We start from the raw sequence: 25952 nt of genomic DNA, 5'->3' as shown, positions 1-25952 counted from the left end.
CTACTGCCAATTTCTCTGGGACTCAGGATGACTGACATTTATTGGATGCCCTGTAAATGCAGAGCAGTGTACATTGGGCAGATGGGACTTACAGTAGAGACCTACATCAAGGAGCCCAGGAGTGTATCCATTTAGGTTACTCGGAGAAATTGGCGGTAGCAGAATATTGAACTCGCAATGGCCATTGGATTGACTTCGGCATAAAACTACTGTGCCGTGCCAATTGCCTTTGGGACCGTGAAGGAAGCCATTGAAATAAAAGTAAAGGAAAAGAATTTTAACAAAGCTGATGGTTTTGCTCTGAGTAAGAGCTAGAATTCAATTGTAAACAATGTGGAACAGCAAAAACCTCATTTTTGGATGAGGTCTAACCAATCAGGAGGGACAGAGTATGGGGGTATAAATACCATCAGATTAGACATGCCCAGGCATCATCCCCTGATGAAGATGGAAGAGTTTTGTCACTGAAACGTCTCTAGACCTGTACCTAAACTCGAAGAGTTTATTTGGCAAAACCAGAAGTTAGCATATTTGAGTTTGGGAGTTGTTGGTTGTGTGAACAGTGGGATCTAATCAAGAGAACCTGGTAATAAGTAAGGGAGAATTAAGTTAAGGCTACCAGGCCTGATAGGCAGTTCACAATGTGAGACCTGTAGAGGCTATTTCTAAGTATTTATTTTTTGTAGTCCAAAAGCAGCAACAAGGTGATTGTATCTGTGAGAGAACCTATAACATGAGAATTGTAGTCCATGATGAAGTTGGTCTGTTGGTAGGGAAGTAGCTTTAAGGTTTTTATTGATCCAGAGAGACCTCTAGTGACTTAAGTCCACAGCTGCATATTGACATTTAACCTAATAAGCACAACAATAAAAGGCATGATTAAATGCAATTGCATGTGTGTTGAGATGTGCTCATTTTATGTATATGTGTATACAGCTGCCTGTATAGAGTTTACATTTTCTCCCTGTGAGTGCATGTGTTTTGTCTGGGTTCCTTGGTTTCCTCCCACATCTCAAAGGTGTGTTGGTTGGTTAATTAGCTACTGGCGATTGCCCCTGGAGTGCAGAGAAGTAGTAGAACATAGGAGAATTGATGAGAATGTAGGGAGAATGAAAAATAGGATTCATGTAAATTCTGCAGTTGATGGTTAGCATGGACTTGCTGGGCTGAAGGGCCTATTTCTGTGTGGTACATATCTCTCTGACACTTAACTCTAGCTATGACTATTTGAAGAGTCACTTGGTTTCACCTGTTAGCAATACTTTACAACTTTAACTGTCACTTCTGTTTGCACATTCTCTTCTGTTTGGACTCTTGTACATACTTGGGCATAGTAGGGAGCTTAACTGGGTAATTTACAACCTTGTAGAATCGTACAATAATACAGCACAGATATAGACTCTTCAGACCGCGGGTCAGGATGTGGGATATAAATTTCTCCAGGAAGTAGAAGAGGCATGTAAAAAGGGCAATATTAGAATAGTTATGCAGGATTTCAATACAAGACCATAAGATATAGGAGTAGAATTAGTCCATTTGGACCATTGAGTCTACTCCACCATTTCATCATGTCTGATCCTTTTTTCCTCTCAGCTCCAATCATCTACCTTCGATTTTCCCCCACCACCTCCTATCCCTTCATGCTCCAACCAATCAACAATCTATCTATCAACATCTGCCTTAAAGATTTGGCCTCCATAGCTGCCTGTGGCAACAAATTCCACAGATTCACCACTTTCTGGCTAATGAAATTCCTCATCTCCATTCTAAAAGGACGCCCCTTTATTGGGGCTGTATCCTCTGGTGTTTCACTGCCACCATAGGAAACACCCTTTCCACATCCACTCTATCAAGGCCTTTTGCCATTCGATGGGTTTCAATTGAGTCACCTCTCATTCTTTTAAATTCCAGTGAGTACAGGCCCAGAGCCATCAAATGTTTTTAATATAACAAGCTGCTTTATCCTGGAATCACTTTTGTGAACTTCCTTTGAACCTTCTCCAGTTTCAGCACATCCTTTCTAAGTTAAGGGGCCCAAAACTGCTCTCAGTACTCCAAGTGAGGCCCCACCAGTGCTTTATAAATCTATCAAATAGTAGTAAATCAAGGCAACTGGACTTGCTGTGTTGTCTGGAAGACATTTTGCCACTCACCTAAGAGGCTTATTCAGTTCTCATCCATGGTAGGTAGTTTAATGGCTTATAAACTTTTGTGAGTTATTTAAAGCAGGGGTCCCTAACCTTCTTTGCACCGCGGACCGGTTTAGTATTGACAATATTCTTGCAGACTGGCCGACCAGGTTGGGGGGGGTGGGTTGTTCAAGTAGGGTTAAACTCACCTCAACATGTCTTTTACAGTTAGGGTTGCCAACTTTCTCACTCCCAAATAAGGGACAAAAGTAGCAGTCAAATCCCGGGGCACTTTACCCCAGGAAAGACTACCATGACCATGAAGCCTTGCATGGGCACCTGTGTGCGCATGCGTGACGTGTGCATGTGATGTGCGCGTGCGCGTACGTGCCAATTCTCCCCCCCCCCCACAAATTGGTTTTGCCTTCATCTTCCCGACTATATTGTACATACATGATTTCTACTTTATATAGGCTGTGTATTTATCATATCATTCCTGCTTTTACTGTATGTTAGTGTTATTTATTTTCGGTTTTATGTGTTATTTGGTATGATTTGTTAGGTTATTTTTTGGGTCTGGGAACGCTCAAAAATTTTTCCCATATAAATTAATGGTAATTGCTTCTTCGCTTCATGCCATTTCAACACGAAAGGTTTCATAGGAACGCTCTACCTTAGTGGGGGAAATATGGGACAAGGGCGGTCCCCTGTGGGACAAACCAATTTAGCCCAGTATATGGGATGTCCCGGCAAATATGGGACAGTTGGCAACCTTATGTTCAAGTTCAACAGTGAGTGACAGGGAATGAGGAAAAGTGCAGCTGACTCATATCGTTTCCTCACGGCCCGGTAACACATGCTTTGCGGCCCGGTACCGGTCCGCAGCCCGGTGGTTGGGGACCGCTGGTAAAGGTATAGCAATCACGAGGGTTGTTAAGAATTGTAGAGGTAATGAGAGGGTCATTTGTCTTATCTTTGCATGAGTGGAGGTGTGAACTGTTGGAACTATCAAGGAACTAACTATGTTTTTAGTAAAATAAATAGTTTTGTCAGAATCCCATCATCCTTGCAGATGTCAACCTTTGCTCAGTTACTGGACAGTTTATCCACCAGTTCATGTGTGTTTCTCCAAATGTTCTACTGTGCATTACAACCAGTTGTAATCCTTAAGGAATTATCAGGGAGCTTTTTTAGAATTTTGTTTTCAGAAGTGTGGGTTGTGATGATGTAAATTCTAATATGATATTTCCCCTTGTATGTAATTTTCCCCTCCCCCCCCACTCTTAATAAAGATGTTCCTGCAGGCAGATGGTGATGCTTAAAGTATAATTAACACACAGTGGCCTTTGTCCACACAGCTGATTTTATGGGACAGGTTACCTTTGGTACATAAATGTTCGCTCTCGTCCTTTGGAGTTCTACATTAAAAAGCAATATTTTAGACATGCAAGTAGATAATATTTGTGTGAATAAGATTGATTTGCAAAGAGTAACTTAAATGACTACACACAGTATTGTACAAATGTAAAGTTAAGCTGCTTTCAAAAATAATAGAAAGAAAAACTTCTAAATATAAAAATTATCAAGAGCAGTAAACAAAAACTAAATCAAATCAATATTTGGTGTGACCACCCTTTGCCTTTAAAACTGCATCAATTCTCTTGCAGTTCTATCAGAAAATTGGCTGTTAGGTTGGAGAATTTGCCACGGTTCTTCTGCAAACTTTGGCTATCTTGCTGTTTTTTGTTTTTCCAAGTAATCCTAGACAGACTCAGTGATGCTGTGATCAGGGCTCTGGAGGCCATACCATTTGTTCCAGAACTTTGTTCTTTTTGCTGAGGATAGTTCTTTATGACCTTGGCCATGTGTTTGGGGTCATTGTCCTGCTGCAGAATGAAGTTGTGATCGATCAGACGCTCCCTGGTATTGCATGATAGATGAGAATTCTGCTTGTACTACTTGGGTTTAAGGATGCCATTAATTCTGACCAGATCACCAACTCCATTTGCAGAAATGCATCCCCAAACCCACAGGAAATCTCCCCCATACTCACTTTTGGCTGCAACATTTATGTAGTGCTTTCTGGGTCTTGTAGAGACAAGCTGCCTCCTGTTTAAGCCAAAACTTCCTCCCTACTTGAGGCAATGCGGAGGAGGATCACCAGGTTGATTCCAGAGATGAGGGGGTTAGACTATGAGGAGAGATTGAGTCACCTGAGAGTGTACTCACTGGAATTCAGAAGAATGAGAGGAGATCTTGTAGAAACAAAATTATGAAAGGGATCGATAAGATAGAGGCAGGAACTTACACATCCTTCCTATAATGAGGCAGTCTCCACTGGTACGTGAGACTAGAACTAGGGGACATAGCCTCAAGATTCAGGGGAGTAGATTTAGGGTGGAGATGAGGAGGAACTGCTTATTCCAGAGAGTGGTGGATCTGTGGAATTCTCTGCCCCATGAAGCAGTGGAGGCTACTTCAGTAACTATATTTAAGATACGGTTGGATAGATTTTTGCATAATAAGGGAATTGAGGATTGGGGGGAAAAGGCAGGTAGGTGGAGATGAGTCCATGGCCAGATCAGCCATGATCTTATTGAATTGTGTAGCAGGCTCGATGGGCCAGATAGCCTACTTTTGCTCCTATTTCTTGCGTTCTTCCAAATCTTAAGTGGTGAGTCTAGAGCACTTGTTGCCACTGTTCAGCATCCCAGTTCTCTGTTTTGGTGTGTAGGTGAGTCGGTCAGATGTGTTTCCACTTTGGAGGAATGGCTTTTTGGCAGTAACTCTTCCATGAAAACCACTTCTGATAAGACTTTTCAGGACTGTAGAGGGGTGTACTTGGGTTCCAGTGATAGCAGTGCTGGACTTCTGATTTAGAAGAGACATCAATTTGAGTTTCTCTCATCTGCTGCACTCAGTTTCTGTGGCTGGCTACTGGTTTTCCGGTCCTCAACCTTGCCTGTTTCTTTATGCTTCTTCAGAAGAGCTTGGACAGCACATCTTGAAACTCCTGTCTGCTGCAAAGTTTCTGCTTGGGGGAGACCTTGCAGATGCAAAAATGACTACCTTGTTGCTGTGTTCATTCTTGCTTTGATGTAAGAATTGATGATTTGAAGGTTAAGCTATCATATCTGTCACAACTCCACCTATTAGTTTGATTGTTTGATTCCTTTTACACCCGTTTCTGTTTCACAATAGGAATAACCCGAACACTGTCATTGATCATTAGTGCCTGTTTATTATCTTGTTTAATCATGCACTGGGCTATATACCAACAAAACAATTAAGTTTTTATTTTCAAAGTGGTCAATTAATGTTACGTTAGTGAAATACAAAAATTTCTCCAACAACTTTTTGGAAAATATACAATTGGAAATCTAAAATTAGCTCTCTTCTACTGACATACTAATGCAAAATTTAAAAAAAAACACATATAAAACAAGATTTGTATAAAAAATCTAGGGTGCCTTAAGACTTGAGCACAGTACTGTATATCAGAATGTAGTTACTCTGTGCAAGTACCATCCATTCAGGATATGTATCAGATACATGTCCTGATATATGAACTGAATGGGGGTGGGGGGGGGAACAGAAAGAGACCCCGGTGATATTTTCAGTAATGTGGTAAAGCTTTGCAATTCTGTCTCTCTTTCTCTTTAACTTAATTCAAAGTTCTGAAAATGAAGCTGACAGTGTAGTTAATAATTATAGGCCAGTTTGTCTGTATCTAGTATCTGACTGCCTTGTCGCCACTTTTTTAATGGAAGCTGAGATTGCTTGGAGTGGAGGGATTTTTGCCACTTCAGAATCCTAAAAGCATCTAGTCTCCACTTCATTAAATTACACTGGCATTGTTTTGAGTTGTACTTAAACCAGAAATTCTTAAGTGTGCTAACCCTAATCACCATGCATAGTTTTTGATCTACGGGTGTTCTCCACTTTTTGAACATTCGCTTTACGAAACCTCACTGTTACAAAAGACCTATATTAGTACCCTGTTTTCACTTTCAGAAGGTGTTTTCACTGTTACGAAGAAAGGCAGCGCGCGAAAAAATCAGTGCGTGATAAAAGGCAGTGCGCACCCCGAGCAGCCGCTCGCCCCCAGATTCAGAACGGCATTGCTTAAACACGTGCCTGTAAGCAGCAGTTAGCAAGATGAATTCTAAGGTATCGGAAAAGCCTAAAAGAGCTCGTAAGGGTGTTACACTTAGCGTAAAACTAGACATAATTAAGCGTTTCGATCGTGGTGAACGAAGCAAGGACAAAGTGAGTTTGGCTTGTGGAAGCTGACGAAGATGATGTTGAAGAGGTTTTGGCATCCCATGACCAAGAACTGATAGATGAAGAGCTGATGCAACTGGAAGAGGAAAGGATAATAATCGAAACCGAATGCAGTAGCGAACTGAACGTGAAGCAACTGCGTGAGATTTTTGCTGCAATGATAAAGTACGACTTTAATTTTGAAAGGGTACGTAGGTTTAGGGGATATTTGCGGGATGGTTTGAGTGCTTACAAACAACTGTATGATAGAAAAATGTGCGAGGCTCAGCAGTCAAGCAAGCCTTCCACATCAGCCACAGCAGATGACGAACCTCGATCTTCGACATCGAGGCGGGCAGTCATAGGAGAAGATGAGCTGCCTGCCCTGATTAACGATGAGATGACGCCCCCATGTCCCACCACGCCAATCCCCAGGCCCCGGACAGATACTGTACCGAATCGCGGAGAATGCAACGGTAGCCGGGAGGCACACAGCACATCTTTAAGAAAAAAGCGGAAATAAACAAGCTAATTAATTAGGTGCCACCGACACGTAATTGTCGGCCCAGATCAGTGCCGATTTCCGATTGCATCGCCTCTGATCTGGGCCGACAATTACGTGTCGGCGGCACCTAATTAATTAGCATGTTTATTTCGGCTTTTTTCTTAAAGATGTGCTGTGTGCCTCTTGGCTACTGCTGCGTTCTTCACGGCAATGTATTAGGTCGGCGGCCCGGAGGATGGGGGCCACTGCACCACCCAACCTGCGACGACTGAGCCTAACACACCATCATCAGTGTGCTCAGCAAGCTGTCTTCCTGATTCCGGTAAGTGATACTACACTGTATATACATTATTTCTACTTTATATAGGCTGTGTATTTTTACATGTTATTTGGTAGATTTGGCAACCTCGTAGCTTAAAGGTTACTGGAGAGCGCGTTTATGCCAACAGCGTTTGCGTGAGGTTTTCTGCCGAGAGCGCTTGCGTGAGATTTTCGCTACGGAGATCTGTGCAAGCAATCATTGTAGAGAAGTATTTCTACTTTATATAGGCTGTGTATTTATCATATCATTCCTGCTTTTAGTATATGTTACTGTTATTTTAGGTTTTATGTGTTATTTGTCTTGATTTGGTAGGTTATTTTTGGGTCTGCGAACGCTCACAAAATTTTCCCATATAAATAAATGGTAATTGCTTTTTCGCTTTACAACATTTTGGCTTACGAACCGTTTCATAGGAATGCTCTACCTTCGGATGGCGGGGGAAACCTGTATATCAATTATTTTTGAGAGATCTTTATTTTGAGAATGAAATAATGCCATTACATACAGTATGGCATTAGATGTTTTATGGATATATTTTCTTAAACTATATCTTTCTGGGTTACAGCACCTTCAGATGACCATTCAGGCATTGCAGGATGAACTGCGCATTCAACGGGATCTGAACCAACTCCTCCAGCAGGATAGCAGCAGCAGATCAAGCGAACCATTTGTTGCTGAGCTGACTGAAGAAAATTTCCACCATCTTCATGCCGAACATGAGCGTCAGGCCAAGGAGCTATTCCTATTGCGCAAGACTTTGGAAGAAATGGAGTTGCGCATTGAGACTCAGAAACAAACCCTCAGTGCTCGCGATGAGTCAATTAAAAAACTCCTGGAGATGCTACAGAGCAAAGGACTCTCCTCAAAGGCAATAGAAGAAGACCATGAGCGAATACGGAGTCTAGCTGAAGCAGAGATGCTTGTGAACCAGTTGGAAAACATAATTGAACAAAAAGAAAAAGAAAATCATCAGTTAAGAGAAGTAAATTATTTTATACTATTTAATATTAAATTAATATAGAAAATTGGTTTAATCAGTGCTAAATGTGCATGGTCTTTATTTAGCTTGCTCAACCTTTCCTCATAGCACGTTTCCTAGTTTGGGTAGCATTCTGGTAAACCTGCTCTGCACTTTCTAAAACTTCCACATCCTTCCTATAATGCCATCAGAACTGAATGCAATACTCCAAGTTAGATCGAACCAGAGTTTTATGAAGCTGCAACATCACCTTAAGGCTCTTGAACTCTTCCCCCAACAAATGAAGACATATCATATGCCTTCTTAACCAGCCTGTCGGCTGTTATGTTTGCTTTCAATAAAGACAAATGGTGTGGGTTTTACGTTAGAACATGTTATTACTGAATTGCTACTCAATCCTGTGCGCGAGCAACCTAGTCACTATCTCAGTTTCTGGTTCTGGGTGAACCCCTTGCATTTCCCGCTGGGAGCTGAAGTTCTTTAATATGCATGCATAATAACACATCAGCTTGTGCAGCAACTTTGTGGGATTTATGGACTTGGACCCCAAGATCCCTCTGCTCACACTGTCAAGAATCCTGCTATTAAATTGTATTCTTCAAAAGTGTATCACTTCACACTTAGCTGAATTGAACACAATCTACCATTTCTTAGCCCAGCTCTACATCATGTCAGTCCTGTTGTAACCTAGGACAACCTCCTACACTATCCGCAACACCACTAACTTTTGTATCATCTGTAAACTTACTAACCCACCCCCTTCGCTTCCTCATCCAAATTATTAATAAAGATGATAAACAGGCGTTCTAGGAGAACATCACTAGCCACTGACCTCCAGGTAGAATATGTTCTGTGTGCTATCACACTTTGCCTTCTGTAGTAAAGCCAATTCTGATTCTACACAGCCAAATTTCCCTGGATCTCAGCTCACCTAACTTTCTGAATGAGCCTACCATGGGGAACCTTGTCGAATGCCTTACTAAAATCTATTTAGACCACATTCACCACCCTCTCATCATCAATTTGTTTTGCCACATTCTTGAAAAAAGTCATTCAGTCTCATGAGGCATGACATGTGCTCACAAAGCCATGCTGATTATCCCTAGTCAGACTATGCTTCTCCAAATACACTTGAAAGATTCCAAGAATCTTTTCCAATAGTTTCCCTACTGCTAATAAAAGACCCACTGGACTGTAATTGCCAAGATTATCCCTATGATCCATTTTGAGCAAAGGAGTAATATTTGTCACCCTCCAATCTTGTTCTACTCCTGCAGCCAGTGAGGACACAAAGATTATTGCCAATGGCTTAGCAATTGTTTCCCTCACTTCCTATCGTAACCTGGGGTATATGCTATTAGGGCCCAGGGATTTATCTAACCTAGTGCTTCTCAAAAGTTCCAGCACTGAACCTTAATCTTGACCACTCTACGCTGATCTCTTTTATCAATGTCTTCTCACCAATGAGCACTAAAGCAAAGTAATCATAAGGACTTCCCCCTACCTCTGGCTCCAGGCCTGTTTCCCCCTTTTATCTCTCATTGGCTGCACCTTCACTCCAGTCATTCTCCTTTTCTTCACTTCTGTGTAGAACTCCTTGGTATTTTCTCTAATCCTTCTCACCAAGGCTCTCTCAAGCCCCTACTGCCAAGCCAGTCTGCTTCTAGCTCTCCTAAGTCCCTTAAGCTCCTTCCTGGCTATGTTACAACCCATGAGCCCTGCTACATGTTTGCTTCCTAAACCTTAAATGTGTTTCCTTCTACTTGAGAAAATATTCCGCCTCTTTTGTCAACCATGGTTCCTTCGCAGTACCATCTTTACCCTGGATCAATGGGATAAACCTATCCTGAACCCCATGTAAATATTGAATACATAGTTGTTTCAAATTAGAAGGGCAACCAGTATTTTAGCTATTATTGTAAGAAGGTATCAGTATAGGAATAAAGAACATTTCTGTAATCCTACAGGGTTCTGGTGAGACTACATCTGAAACATTGTGTGCATATCTAGTTTTCCACAATAGAGAATTTATTATTAGTTCACCAAGTTGTCTCCTGACAAATGTATTATGTGGGCAGAGGTTGTCACACTGGGTTTGTTCTGTACAATATAGAAGAATAGAAGCTTATTTCATTGAATTGCACAAAAGTATTCAAAAGCTTAAGTTGATGTGGGAGATATAAAGAGTTTAGAATGAGGGGTCACAGTCTCAAAATAGAGGGTCCTAAATGATTGATCGAGATTGCTTTGCAAAAAAAAACTAATGGATAAGGTAGAGCATCTTTAAAATTCTCTATGCTCAAGGCTTGTGGATATGCCAGTCATTGGTTATTTTTCAAGGCAGGGACCGATTGATCTTCGGATATTAAGGGAATTGTTGGATTTGTCATTATTCAGGAAAGTAGGACAATAAAAGATCAGGCATAGTCATACTGAGTGATGGAGCAGAGATAAGGGGCTAATGACCCTTGCTTCTATTTTTATGCTTACAGGGAAAGTGGTGCAACTCAGCACTCCAGTATTTTGTTTTATCTGATCATTTAGCAAACTGAGTGGTTCAGTATGTGGCTCTTCAGATAATTTCCCTCGGGATCAATAAAGTACATCTATCTATCTATCTATCTATCTAATCTTTGTTGTTCCCCCTCTCAACACCCTGGGCACCTAGTTCCTATGCTTCCTTTAAGCTTAACTGGTTCAATGGAAAATTTATTACCCTATTGTGTGACATCTTTTTAAAAACTGCATTGGTGTATTAACAACAATAACACTTCAAGCACTTTGAACTTGGCAGAAGTCCATGGTTGCCAATGTCCCATTAAATCATTAGTCAAAATATTAATTGTATAGGTAAATAACCTACTGCCTGTGTCACAAGAGTAACCCAGCATCCAGTCCCATGACAAAATTAAATGTACTAAAGATGTCAGATTCAGAATGTGGCTTGGTTATGGACTTGATTGAACACTGTTTTATTTCCTCAGGAATTTCAACGGAGATGCGAAGTGGCACCAGAATCGGCCAAGACAAAAGCATTGCAAACGGTTATTGAAATGAAGGTAGATTAGAATTTCATTTTTTCCCCTATGCAAAGATATTATCGACACGCCTTCAGCAGATGCTGTATTGAGTGGTATATTGAAAAGGTAGATTCACATACCATAACCTAAAATGAAATGTGGATTGAAGGGCCAAATAGCAATTTGCTTTGAAATAGAGCTGTGTAAGTTGATATTTCTTCTATTTAGGTCAAATTTGAATAGAGGTACTGTTATTTTTGGTTATGGAAGAATTGTGGATGTTTATCAATTTTAGGTTTCTAGTTTTGTACCTTAATTTCAGTTTTTCAGTAATCTTAAATGAGTTTTGTATTCTTGGTAATGCGTGTTAGTGCTAATTAGGGCTGCTGAGTTTACCAGAAAAAAAATTCTGGTCTTTCAGAATTCATCCCATCTGGGCCATGAGATTTTGGACCTTATAATACTGACTTACGAATTTAAAATAAAATAAATTAATTTAAGAACACAGCAGAAGAGTTGGCTAATAATTAAACATTGGTTTTAATTTGGATTCAAGATGAAAGTCCAAATGCTGTTTGTTTGCCCCTGTATATATAAACAAAAATTAGAATTTTTAATGTAGTGGTTTCAACTTTTTGCAGAGTTGTGGTTTTAATTTAAGGCAATACCACATAGAAGGTGTCTGTTCAACTCCTGATTCCATGTTGACACTTTAAATATCACCTTCAATTGCATATTTATTTATTCAAATTCCTTGCCACTGTGTTGAGTCTGCTTGTATAATTATTTGTGGCTAAGTGTAAAGTATAGAATCTGATTCTTGGCTAAGGCCTTTTATAGACGTAAGTATAAATGATTAATGCTTTTATTCAGATTAAAGTTTAAATAGTTGATTTTTTTTTGTTAACATTAGTCGCTTATGGTCACTGTTAAACAACTTGCCAGGATAGGCCTTCAGAGATACTGACATGCAGGAACCTAAAAATGCTCACTCTTTCCACTACTAACCCTTCAATATGGACTGGTGTGTGTTCTCTTGATTGGCCTTTCCTCAAGTCCACAATCAATTTCTTGGTTTTACTGATGCTGATGCAATTGTGATACCATTCAACCAGTCAATCAAGTTCACTTCTGTGCATCTCTTTGTCGTCATCTGAGATTCTGCCAGCAGACGTTGTATCATCAGTGAGTTTATAGATGGCATTAACCACTGTGCTAAAGAGAGTTAGTCGTGGGCTAAAAGCAACTTTGGTAATAACTTGTAGATAGCTTTTTATCTAAAGGAAAGGAGTACTTTCAATTGCAATAAATTGCATCATCTGATTAATTTAATGGCTAGAAATTCAAGGCAGTCCCTTTTTATTTGAAGAAACAGTTTCTAACTTTTCTTTATTAAACTGTAGGATAGTAAAATCTCCTCATTGGAGCGGAATATTCAAGATCTTGAGGATGAGATACAGATGCTTAAATCCAATGGAGCACTGAGCACTGAGGAGCGAGAAGAGGAGATGAAACAGATGGAAGTATACAGGAGCCATTCCAAGTTTATGAAGAATAAGGTATATAACGCAGATTACATCTTGAAAAAATTATTTAAGTTATCAATGAAACCTCTTAAATGATAGTTACTTTTATTTGCCGTTAGTATGTAGAGTTGGAAGCATATCAGAATACTATATCTAATGTTTCTAGGTTAGCAGATAGTATTAACTCACAAATTGTTACTTCGTACTTAAGCTTTCAATGTTTTTGTTTTTTTGGGAATTACTGCCCATACCCATTCAAGGTGGAGACAGAGCAACATTTGCGTTGGTATCTAGTACCTTGGCCATTCATTAGGAGCAGCAGGGATGAGTATTGTAAGGTGTGGATCACTGTTAAAATTACTTGGCTAACTTCTGTTTTGCCCTTCAACTACACCATCTATGTGAGAATCTGGGGTAGCCCTCTTGATCACTAAAGCGTATACAAAACCAGAATGAAGGAGCTGCATAAGGAAAAAATAGTTCTTTCTCCATCTCTTTTTAGTACAATTTAGATGACGTGCCTCCATCATTTTATTTGCCATTCAGGTTTGCAGATGACATTTGCTTTATTTCAAGAGGTACATTTGGAAAAGATTGAGGATAAATTGATTTAAATCCATGACAATCATTAATCACTTGTGCTAAGAAAAAGTATAAGAATACAGTACATCAATCATCAAATTGTTGTTCGAACTTAATTATGCCTGTGCTTGATGAGAATTGGATAAATAATCCATCGGAGCATCCAAAACTATAAATTGGTCAATTAATTATGAGCATCACAAAGATCACCACATTGAGGTAGCTTTAATAATGGGCAACGATGACATCCTGAATAAACTTGTGTTTCAACGGAGTTAATATGCTGAGTGGCGCGAATTCTTTCCGACTTGGTGAATATTTGGCTCCCACATTAATTAATGCACACTTAAATCAAACTACTGTATATAAATAATACCAGAGCGAGACCAACAGATCCTCATCTTCTTCAGGTGTACAAAAGATGTAGAAAATCTAGTTAAGAAGAAAAGTTCAAGAATCTAGGTACTGTTAGAGTTCTGGAAAATTACAAGGGTGCCTGGAAGGAGCTCAAGAATGAAATTAGGAGAGCTAGAAAGGGCCGTGAGAAGGCCTTGGTGAGCAGGATTAAGGAAAACCCCAAGGCATTTGACAGGTATGCAAAGACCAAGAAGATGAGCCATGTGAGAATAGGACCAATTAGGTGCAATAGTGGAAACGAGCATGGAGCCGGAGAACATAGCGGAACTACTTAAAGAATACTTTGCTTTAGTATTCACCAGTGAAAAGGACCTTGGCAATTATGAGGATGACTTGCAGCAGACTGAAACATTTCAGTGTATAGACATTAAGGAAGAGGATGTGCTGGAGTTGTTGAAAGATACTAAGTTAAATAAGTTGCCGGGACCTGACGAAATATAGCCCAGGGTACTGTGGGAAGCGAGGGAGGAGATTGCTGAGCCTCTGGCGATTATTTTTGCATCATCAATAGGGATGAAAGAAGTACCACAAGATTGGAAGGTTGCAAATGTTGTTCCCTTGTTCAAGAAAGGGAGTAAAGATAACCCTGGAAATTATAGACTAGTGAGTCTTACTTCAGTGGTGGGAAAGTTGTTGGAGATCCTGAAAGGCAGGATTTATGAGCATTTGGAGAGACATAGTCTGATTAGGGTTAGTCAGCATGGCTTTGTCAAGGGTGGGTCATGCCTTATGAACCTAATTGAATTCTTTGAGAAGGTAAGAAAATGTATTGATGAAGGTAGAGCAGTGGATGTAGTGTATATGGATTTCATTAAAGCAATTGATAAGGTTCCCCATGCAAGGCTCATTCAGTAAGTAATGAGGCATGGGATCGAAGGAGGCCTTGCTTTGTGGATCTAGAACTGGCTTGCCCACAGAAGGCAAAAAGTGTTTGTAGATGGTTCCTATTCTGCATGGAGGACAGTACCAGTGGTGTTCTGCAGGGATGTGTTCTGGGACCCCCTTCTCTGCGATTTTTATAAATGATCTGGATGAGGAAGTAGAAGGTTAGGTAAGTAAGTTTGCTGATGACACAAAAGTTGGGGATGTTGTGGAAAGTCTGAAGGGTTGTCAGAAGTTACAGCGGGACATCGATAGGATGCAGAACTGGGTTGAGAAGTGGCAGATGGAGTTCAACCCAGATAAGTGTGAAGTGGTTCATTTTGGAAGGTCAAATTTGAAGACAGAATTTAATATTAATGGTAAGACTTCTGGCAGGGTTAAGGATCAGTGAGATCTTGGGGTTCGTGTCACTGTCAAAGCTGCTGCACAGGTTGACAGTGTTGTTAAAAAGACGTATGGTGTGATAGCCTTCATCAACCGTGGGATTGAGTTCAAGAGCTGTGAGGTAATGTTAAGGTTATATAAGACCTTAATTAGACCCCACTTGGAGTATTGTGTTCAGTTCAGGTCACCTCAGAATCAGAATGAGGTTTATTATCACCGGCATGTGACGTGAAATTTGTTAACTTAGCAGCAGCAGTTCAATGCAATACATAATTAGCAGAGGAAAAAAAATAAAATAAAAAATAATAACAAATAAACAAACATCCTCATTACAGGAAGGATATGAATACTATAGAGAGTGTGGATGTTTCCTGGATTGGAGGGCGTACCTTATGAGGACAAGTTGTGTGAACTTGGTCTTTTATCCTTGTAGTGACAAAGGTTGAGGGGTGACCTGATAGAGGTGTATAAGATGATGAGGGGCATTGATCGTGTGGGTAGCCAGAGGCTTTTTCCCAGGACTGAAATGGCCATCACGAGGGGGTATAGTTTAAGGTACTTAGAAGTAAGTACAAGGGAGATGTCAGAGGTAAGTTTTTTATATACAGAGAGTGGTGGGTGTGTGGAATGCACTGCCAGCGACAGTGGTGAAGGCAGATATAATGGGGTCTTTCAAGAGATTCTTGGATAGGTACATGAAGCCTAGAAAAGTAGAGGGCTATGTTGTGGGGTAATTCTAGAGTAGGTTACATGGTCGGCACAACATTGTGGGCCAAAGGGCCTGTAATGTGCTGCGGATCTCTATGATTCTCAAACGTTTAAATTTGTAGTTGAATTGGGGTGCCAATGTAGAGTTCTTACTGGTCTCAGCTCTAGGACTCACACATCAAGCCAGAAATACTGTACTTTTATATTGGCCTGCCTTGTTTTTGTCAAGATTCTGTGCACCATTGGAAATATCTGAAATTGCCAATCCATTGGTGGTTCTTTAGTTATTTGAGGGGGGGGGGTTGTGTTTTTAAGATATCTCGTTTTTCTACTTATTATGTCATTAATTTCGTCTGTAATGTGGTTGGGATTTGCAAACATTTGGACTTAAAATCTTGTCCGAAGTACAGAACTTAATTAAGACACCCTTGGTTTTACCTGCCTTGAAGGATGTGCATGGTTCTAACCAGAATCTGAGTAGAGTTTAGGTGATGTGGCCTCTTAATGCCTCAGTGGCAAGACAAATGCAGCACTTCCAGTGAATGTAGTAACCTGAATTAAACAATGGACAATAGCATTTCATCCTGCCCTTTGATCAAAGTGACATTCGAGCACTTTGAAATGAATTTATAAATGTTACTCTAGCTACATCCAAGAACAACAGGTAACTTTTGCTAAAAATAACATTATTGAGTAAATTCAGATACAGGTCGATCTTCACAAATCCGGCACCATTGGGACCTGAGGAGTGCCGGATTAGTGAAAATGCCAAATTATAGAAGGATCACATTAAGCAATAACTAACCTTCACTAATCCAGCACCATTGGGACCTGAGGAGTGCTGGATTAGTGAAAATGCCGAATTACAGAAGGATCACATTAAGCGTAATCAGTGCCAGGTTATTGAAGGAACTGGATTACAGGTAGTCGGATTAGTGAAGGTCGACCTGTATAACAAATTTTGCTTTCAGCAATGGTTCTGGAGGCCTAACAAATGATTTATCAAGTCAATTTGAATTTTGCTACCAACTATCTCCAAAGCAGATACAGCTTCTTTATAGAAAATGGGAAGACTAAGTGTGCCACAGAAAACTTCCATTAGTTAGCCTTGTGGGCTTCTTGGTATTCAGCTATCTTATTGGGTGGAATAATTGGGTAGGATTTGATCTGGTGATGATAATAGCACATAACTGGCATTTTTTTGAGAGTTCCTGCAACTGAAGGAACTTCCATTTGTCAGAAATGGCATTGATTTTCAGCTGGCTTGCTTAAGGGAAACATTTACTGAGTTTGCTTCTGCAATTTTTTTTTCTTTTGAACATTTGATTAAGTAAGCAGGCATTAATATTTTAATCCATTTGACTAGTTAATTCTGTCATGCTAACAATGTTAATCCATTCTTCATGTTATGATCTGAATCTAAATGTTGGTTGTACATTTTCTGGACTTTTTTAAAGAATCTCAGTCTCTGTTCAAAGAGCCATATATGCATTGTTCTTTGAATAAGGGAGTGGTGCATATCAACCAACTCAGTGCACATGTTCTAATGAGATAAAGGAGCAATGTGGATATGCTCACCAACGAGAGAATTGTACTTGGGTCTAAGCCAGTTTTCATCTGATTCGTATCTACAAATATATTCCACTAAGGCTTATCTGAAAATTATCAGTAGCAAATCTGAAATGAGTCATTTTCTGTTCATTAGCAAAACATACAGGGACTTATTGTAGTGCAACAATGTGGAGATGACCTGTCTAGCTTTTGTCTGTAAATAGGGTCTATGAACTTTGACTTGAGTGCGTATCTACAGTGCCTACTTAATCATTAATGAGCTCAGCACCTTCATTGTTGACAAATGCTTGCAGGTTTCATGTGCTGTTTTTTTTAAAGTAGTAGAAAATGTTCTGTCATAGTACTTTTTTGAATTTCTTTTGGCTGGTATCTTGTTCAGAGTAAATTAAGAAGAATGAGATATTTCATAATTTTCAGTTACTTATAACTATGCAGTCCTAATTTATAGAACAAATACAAATTATGGGCATTGTCTTGTAAAAATAAAGTTCACAATTTCTCTATGTTTGCAGAATCATATATTTGAAAAACACGAAGACTGAAGGCTAACAAACTTGCTATTATTTGGTGCTACACAAAAGTAGAACAATGTGAAATCTAGAGGTCTTGATCTTTTATATTACAAAATTCAGAAAGTCTGACTTGTTATCTTATTACTTCATAATTTCAAACCAATTGAGTAATTATTCTTAGGAATTAGTTTTTGAATTTCTGTTTCCATACAGAATTATTTTGACAAAATTGATTTTGGGGTTTGCAGGAAATATATTGTATGTAATGACTAAAAATGATAACAATGTTCTGACAGGTAGAACAATTGAAAGAAGAGCTAAATTCCAAAGGGATCCAGACTGAAGAGCTAAGAAAAAAAGTATCTGCTCTCCAGCTCGAGGTCTCTGCCGTAAGAGTTAACATTTGTCGTGCTTCTGATTATTGCAAACTTGGCTCACCTCTCATTTTAGTACTTGGTTCTACGTTAAACTATCCCTCTTACTTTCAGCTTGATCTTTGTAATATAATTTGTATTGAATTGACTACTTCCCCTTATTTGCTTACAATTTCTTTCACTTGGACTTGCTCCCTTTGAAATTTCAGGGTCACTTCTTGGGCTGTTAATTTTTCTTATGCTAAGTGCTTTTTAATGTGTGAAATATAGAATAACTGATTTCCTCTTGGAATAAATAGACTTTGGTGATTGCTAATTGCACTAATGACTAAAATGCATAGCTACCTGTTCTTCCCGTGTTACCTTGCATTTGTACACTGGATAAATTGTAAGGTAAGGTAAAGGAGATTATCACAGTTTGTATTTGTTTAAAACAAGATTTGTTTTGCACTCGTGCTTATTGGCTGCTGTGCTGCAATGAATTACAATAATAAAAATTGTGATTTAAGAAATAGTCTTGCCAGTAGATGGAACCAGGGCTTAAATATCTTGAACTTTTTTTTTAATAGATCCATGGTTGATCTGCTATTTCTTCCACTTCCCTCCTCCCCCCCATTATAATACATTGAAAAATGATTTATTGGTTATAAAAACATATCCAAAATACAAAATGTATGTATAGGTATTAATGAAGAAAGGATTCAGAAGTGGCAAGTTTGAGACGTATTAAATTGAGCCATAGTTGGAGTACATAGCCAGAGTCTATCCTTATGGTATGGGTATCTGAAACTAGAGGACACATATATAAGGTTAGAGGGAAGAGGTTGAAAGGAGATCTGAAGAGCAGAATTTTCATACAGCAGTTAGTATCTTGAATGACAGAAGGAGACAGGAGCCGTAATAGCATGAAAGAGGCATCTCGACAGGTACTTGAATGGGCAGGTTGTAGAGAGAAATGGAATTAATGCAGGTAAATGGTTTAGTATGGACAGGAATGCTGGTTGGTATGATAAAAATAACTTAAATATGATATGATGATGTTGGTAGTGTTTTTATACAGAATTGGTGCCTTCTGTTTCTCAGGTAGATCAAGTGAAACAGGAACTTTCCAGAAAGGAAACGGATCTACTTGCTTTGCAAACCAAACTTGAAACGTTGGCAAACCAATTTTCAGACAGCAAGCAGCATGTGGAAGTGCTGAAAGAATCGCTCACAGCAAAGGAACAGAGAGCTGCCATTCTGCAGACTGAGGTAAATTTACACATACTATTGTGAGTGAGATGTAGTAAAGCTTCTAGAAGTTTGGAAATGGAGTCGTTTATCACATCACGTCCAATTTTATTTGAGCATGATTACTTAAAGAAATATTCCATAAGACACAGGCTATTCAGCACATCAAGTCTGCTCTGCCATTGCATCGTGGCTGATTTATTATCTCTCTGAACCCTATTCTCCAAACTTCTAATTTCTGGCAAGACTAGTATCCTTAATTCCTGCAAATGATTTGTTCTGATGTACCCGAAGCCTCTGACAGTAATCCCAGGTTTGGGGTGTGTCGTCATAGCACCTTGCTGCCAGAAAAGTTGATGCCATTCAGTCAATAAGTGTGAAGTGTAGATGTGGGAATCTACAATGCAAGGATGAAAACAAAAAAAAATGCATGGTATGAATGAGAGCTAAATTAAGTCTATTGAGTCTTTCACCTGAACTGTATATCAACTAATACAACTGTACAGTATGGTGAATTATTAAAAATAAAGTACTATTTTATTTTGTGCTGTTTTCATTTAAAATGGAAAAAAATAATCTTGTATTCAAAATGTTAAAGAGAAATGCTTGCTTGCTGACCTAAATTTTAACATTAATATTTCTCGATATTTTAAAACGTGACATGTTTTTCCTAACATTAAGTGAGATTGTAGAAATGCTGTAAGGAACCTGAGCTACTTTTTTTTTATTATTATGTGTTAGAGTACAGTGTTAGCAATTATTTTTGTTTGTTTAAATGTAGACTTTTTTCATTAGCACCTAAATATTCTACTTTATTAAAAAAAAACTTCCTCTTGTCCGTATTGTATTATTCTTCCTTACTTTCTATATAATTCTTATGGCTGTCTGCATGGTTTTGTTTTGTAAAAATACTTTCCCCTTGTTATTTCTCTGTATTTGTTCATTAGTCTGACTTTGTTTATCATTTTAGTTAAGTAAAACAATATACTATAAGTATATTTTTTCAATCCAGAATCCCCTGTATTGAGACCCAAATTAGACTTGGTGTAGAGGGGCATAGATTGGATAGGCAAGCAGCCTTTTTTTTTCATGTCATTTTCTGCCATTCTATCATTGACAAGAGCTTAACAGGTGAACCAAGGAAACAATTCAAAGATATTTTATAAACCAGCGCAAAGTCCTAACCTGTGTGGGCTCACAGTGGAGAAGGAACAAATAGGACACCATTGGGAACTCATTGTCTGTGTACGAAGCACACAGAAGTGAAGGAAAAAAAGATCAAATAAACTTATTGCATATTCCTTTGTCTTATCAAATAATGCATTTAGGGAAGTGCAACATTTCTTTGAACTAATTTCCACTTTCCACCTGAGGAAAGCATTCAACTAATTTTTAAAAATTTATTCATTTAGGGGATGTGGGCGTTGCCAGCTAAACCGGCATTTGTTGTCCATCCCTAGTTGCCCTTGAGAAGGTGGTGATAAGCTGCCTTCTTGAACCGCTGCAGTCTGAGGTGTAGGTACACCCACAGTGCTGTTAGGGAGGAAATTCCATGATTTTGACCCAGTGACATGAAGGAGCGACAATATGTTTCCAAATCAAGATGGTGAGTGATTTGGAGGGGTATTTCCAAATGGTGGTGTTCCCAGGTAGCTGCTGTTCTTGTCCTAGATGGTAGTGGTCGTGGAATGAAGGAATTTCTTTACTTCATACTGAAAACTAATCTGTGGCTAATCTGTGAATATCTTCGTCCTGTCCCCTATATACAAGTTTAAATCATTAATAATCAAATTCAAAACGCAGAGTATCGAATACAGAACCCTGTGAAGCTACAATGGTAAAAACCTTGCAGTCGTAAATAATGTGTTGGCTAATAACTTTCAACCAGAGTTGATTTTGAATAAAAGTTGTCACTCTCTCCTTTTGTGTCTTACAGGCTTTTGCATTTTTGACCATTTGGCCATGTGGAATCTTGTCAAAAGTTGTGTTTAAAATCTTACTGGGTAGCATCAAGCAGACTGCATTATTGACTGTCTTCTTACTCAAGCTATTCAGACAAGTCCTTTTTTTAAAAAAAACACAAATTATTACCTTGATATATGCCTTTCGACCTGAGAGTTTTTGTACACTTTGACCAGTTGACTCCAGCAATTCGTTCGCTGCCAAAGTTTGATTCCTTTTAAACAACTATGTAACATTAACAGTCTGCTGGCACCAGTCCTAGGTCTGGGAGGATTAGAAAAAAATTGCAGTACTGTAAGCTACTATAATTTATATCATTGCTCCTTTGAATAGCCTAGAATAAATCTTATCCTATGTGATTGATTTATTTTCAAAAATGCTATACCTCAGCATATTTCCCCTCTTTCTAGCCAGCCAATATAGCACCATTATCCTCCTAGATAATTTTCATAAATGAAAAACCTTAGAAACTGGACTCACTGGGAAGAGAAAGAAATGCTGGAAGACCTCATTCTGCCAAATAATGTATAGTTAGTTTTGAGTTAGAAATTATTTCTTGCAATTGTGAGGAGAGTGGATGGTGTACAGCTTTCAGAACATAGCTGTAGAGAGGAGTGAGATGTAAAGCAGAAGGCAAAATAAAATGAATGGGTGAAGGCAAGATCATGTCAGGGAGCATGAGTACTACCCATTAGCAAAGTATTTTAAAGAAATGGGGTGATAAAGGGACATGAGTATGATGATGGTAAATGAAAGAGCAGCTTAACTGAAGTTGAAAATATGATGTTTATTCCAGAAGCTTGCAAAATGTCTAGACAGATGAGAATGTCATTCTTCATTTTACATTTGGCCTCACTGTAGCAGTGAAGGAGCCCCTAGAGAACTGTGTCAGAATGGGAGTGGGATTGAGAATTAAAATTACATATAACAGAAAGCTTGAAATCATCCTGTGGACTGGGATCTTCAGAACGTGATCATCCAGTCTGTGGTTGGTTTCTTCAAAAGAGAGGAGACTGTGTATACAAAATGCAGTGGGTAAGATTGAATGAAGTGCAACGGAGTAATTGTCTCATACGTGGTTGTTTGGATCCCTGCATGAGAGAAAGGAAAAGATGGATGGACAGGTGTTGCATCTCTGGTTGCATGGGAAGATCTCATTGGATTGGATGTGATGGATGGAGTAGAAGACCAGACTAGGGAGTCATGAAGTGAGTATTCCCTGCAAAATGCCAAAAAAAGGGGAGATGTGATTAATGGAATCATGTTGGGCTGGTAGAAAGCCAAATATTAAATAGCAATGGGGATAGTGTGGAATCTTAAAGTAAACCATGAAGAGATTGTCCTCAGAAACTAATTTCAGACATTAAGACAATTTGTGGAAGAATAGAATACCTCTAAAATAAATATCATAATCCAAATCTGGATCCTTTCTATCATTGCAACTAGTTTTAGTCTTTTTCTCTTCCCTTCAAGAGCTGAAGATTTTGCTAGTGTTGTCTCTTGAGTTAATTGTCTTTGAGTGACATCCTCATCTTTCTCCAAGGCCTGTAAATTATTTCCCTTTCTGATAGCAACACAAATCTTTGTCTCATCTATGAAACCTGCCGTCTGTTTTGTTACGTACCCGTAACTGGGTTGTCAAACCAGCAGAAATGGAACACTTGTTGGAGTCTCTGATTACTAGAAACTAATAAAGTTTTATTAAAAAAATAAGTAATACAGTACACTAACCACAAGGATATAAATGTAACAGGTTAGCAATGATAGTATACACATATACACAGAAATAGGGTAATAGGAATCAACCAAGCTCCCTCGCAGTCTGGGGGTAAAATGATCGGTCTTAAGGTGAAGCAGAGTTCAGTTCAGTCTAGGGTAGTTCGCTGTAGTTGTACCGTTAGAGAGAGAGATGCAGTTGAGGTTTCAGGCAAACCTTTCGATGCCTTCTGATCCCATTGTGGTCACGACTGTGACCCCTCTGTTCCGGATGCAATCGTTCTTCCATGGTGAACCCGGCACCCAGGCAAGGGTGGACACACAACACATTCCCACCGATCGTACCTTTACACCCTGTGAGCCTCTGACTGATTTCTGCGAATCAGTCCTCCAAACTCCCCCCAATTTGTGGGGCACAATGCTCTTTCCAGGGTCTCGTGGCATGTCTGTCCGTACCTTAGCAAACCTGCTGTTTTTATCCTCCCCCTGATGGGGTATCACCTGTCCATCAAACTTCACTCTTCCTATTGTCTCAGCAGGATTGTTAATGAACAGTTCAGGTTCAGAGAAAACTGTCTGTGGCAGACGCCAACATACTGAATTATGTGTGTGTCTCTCATTATCTCTCTCTCTCCTCTCTTATTAGCATTTTGAATGGCTCTCCCTTGTCTCTCATTATCTCTCTCTCATTAACAGCATCCGTTCTGCAGCTCTGCTTGGCTTCACACATGACAGTATTTTCAATGTCTAATTTCTGCTTTCCTTCCCCACTTACACCTTCCCACTCCTCAGTGCATTGATAAAAAAGTGATTCACTAGGAAAACATTGGCCAAAAAATTGAAATTTGAGAGGACAATGTATTTTCTCCTCTTTAAACTTCTATTTTCTAACATTATTCAAGTGGAGGATACAGGTGAAGTGATATAATTTGATTTGACCCTACATGTCAAAGGGTAGTTAATGATTAAGAACAAATACAAAAATAGATGAAGCCTAGTTACTGACAGGTCCTTGGATTAGATCATTTTACAGAAGTGCAGCTTCGGTCCTGAATGGAGAACAGATTGTAGGGCTTGTCAAAGTTCAAAGTAAATTTATTATCAAAGAATTTATATGCTTCCATATACTACCTTGAAATTCATCATCTTACAAGCATTTAATTCACAAAAGAAATACAATAGAACTATACAAAACACTATATGTAGGCAGACGAAGACTGGCAAACAATCAATGTGGGGGAAAAGGACAAACTGCGAATAAAAATAATAGAGAATATGAATTGTAAAAGTTCTTGAAAGTGATTCTATAGATTGTAGAACAAGTTCAGAGTAGTGGGGAATGAAGTTATGCACGCTGGATATACAACCTGATGGTTGTAGGGTAATAACTGTTCCTGAACTAGGTAGTGTGGGACCAAAGGTTTCTGTTGGTAATAGCAAGAAGAAGGCATGGCCTGGATGGTAGGGGTCTTCGGATGTTGCCTTCTTGAGTCAGTGCACCATGTAAATGTACTCAGTGGTGGGGAGGACTTTTGCCTGTGATGAACTGGGCTGTATCCACTATTTCAGCAGTCCCCAACCACCGGGCTGCGGACTGGTACCAGGCCGCAAAGCATGTGCTACCAGGCTGCAAGGAAACGATATGATTGAGCGATATGAGTCAGCTGCACCTTTCCTGATTCCCTGTCACGCACTGTTGAACTTGAACGCACGCGAGGTCATTACCCGCGCGTCATCCATGTCAGCGCAGGAAGAAGATCAACTCCTCGAGCTTGCAAATGACGGCGGGCTGAAAAGTATGTTTGACATAACATCTCTGCCGGCACTCTGGGTCAAAGTCAAGGCTAAATATCCTGAGATAGCCACGAAAGCACTGAAAACGTTGCTTCCATTTCCAATATATCTCTGCAAAGCGGAGTTTTCTGCAATGACTGTAACAAAAACTAAATTCCAGGAGTTAGGAAGGAAGCTGAGAAGCAGGACCTCCAGGGTAGTAATCTCGGGATTGCTACCTGTGCTATATGCTAATGAGGGAAAGAATAGTAGGATCAGGCAGATGAATGCGTGGCTGAGAGACTGGTGCAGGGGGCAGGGCTTCAGATTCTTGGATCATTGGGTTCTCTTCTGGGGAAGTATGACCTGTTCAAAATGGACAGGTTACACCTGAACCCGAAGGGGACCAATATCCTGGTGGGAAGGTTTAATAGAGCTGTTAGGGAGGGTTTAAACTAATTTGGCGGAGGGATGGGAACCAGAATGATAGAGCGGAGGAAGGGAAAACAAATAAATCTAAGATAGTGAGCAGTAAAGATGTCAGGAAAGGGAGGCAGGTGATGGGGTAAATTTGTAACCATTGGGATGAGTTGCAGTGCAATCAAAGCGAAAAGTACCAAATACTGGTCTTAAGGTGTTATACTTAAATGCACACAGCATAAGGAATAAGGTGGATGATCTTATACAGCTACAGATTGGCAGGTATGATATTGTGGCCATCACTGAGACATGGTTAAAGGATGCATGTCTCTGGGAGCTGAACATCCAAGGATACACAGTGTATCGGAAGGATGGGAAGGTAGGCAGAGGGGGTGGCGTGGCTTTATTGGTAAGAAATTATATTAAATCATTAGAAAGAGGTGACATAGGACCGGAAGGTGCAGAATCTTTATGGGTTGAGCTGAGAAATCGCAGGGATAAAAGGACCCTGATGGCAGTTATATACAGGCCTCCAAACAGCTGCAGTGATGTGGACTACAAATGATAACAGGAAATAGAAAAGGCTTGTCAGAAGGGCAGTATTATGATAATTATGGGGGATTTTAACATGCGAGTGGATTGGGAAAATCAGGTCAGCACTGGATCTCGAGAGAGA

General features: G+C 39.5%; 1 protein-coding gene across 11 annotated transcripts in view; it reads left to right on the top strand.

Annotated features, from left to right (window-relative positions):
• Window positions 1-25952, top strand: part of LOC140202653 (ELKS/Rab6-interacting/CAST family member 1-like) — a 754922-nt gene that overhangs the window by 47644 nt on the left and 681326 nt on the right. For 9 of the 11 annotated variants that reach the window (XR_011887141.1, XM_072267761.1, XM_072267764.1 and 6 more), the window contains exons 3-7: window positions 7785-8201; window positions 11183-11257; window positions 12622-12777; window positions 18098-18190; window positions 19259-19426. Coding sequence is in view for 10 of the 11 variants with exons in the window: in XM_072267761.1 (XP_072123862.1) it covers window positions 7785-8201; window positions 11183-11257; window positions 12622-12777; window positions 18098-18190; window positions 19259-19426 (909 nt within the window). In the remaining variant the exon portion in view is untranslated. The remainder of the gene's footprint in view (window positions 1-7784; window positions 8202-11182; window positions 11258-12621; window positions 12778-18097; window positions 18191-19258; window positions 19427-25952) is intronic. The other 2 variants (XM_072267762.1, XM_072267763.1) reach the window with 2 other exon arrangements.

Source organism: Mobula birostris, chromosome 9 (assembly GCF_030028105.1).
Source record: "Mobula birostris isolate sMobBir1 chromosome 9, sMobBir1.hap1, whole genome shotgun sequence".
Taxonomy (NCBI): Eukaryota; Metazoa; Chordata; class Chondrichthyes; order Myliobatiformes; family Myliobatidae; genus Mobula; species Mobula birostris.
Note: the sequence above shows the minus strand (reverse complement) of the source record. Positions and strands in the feature narration are given on the sequence as shown.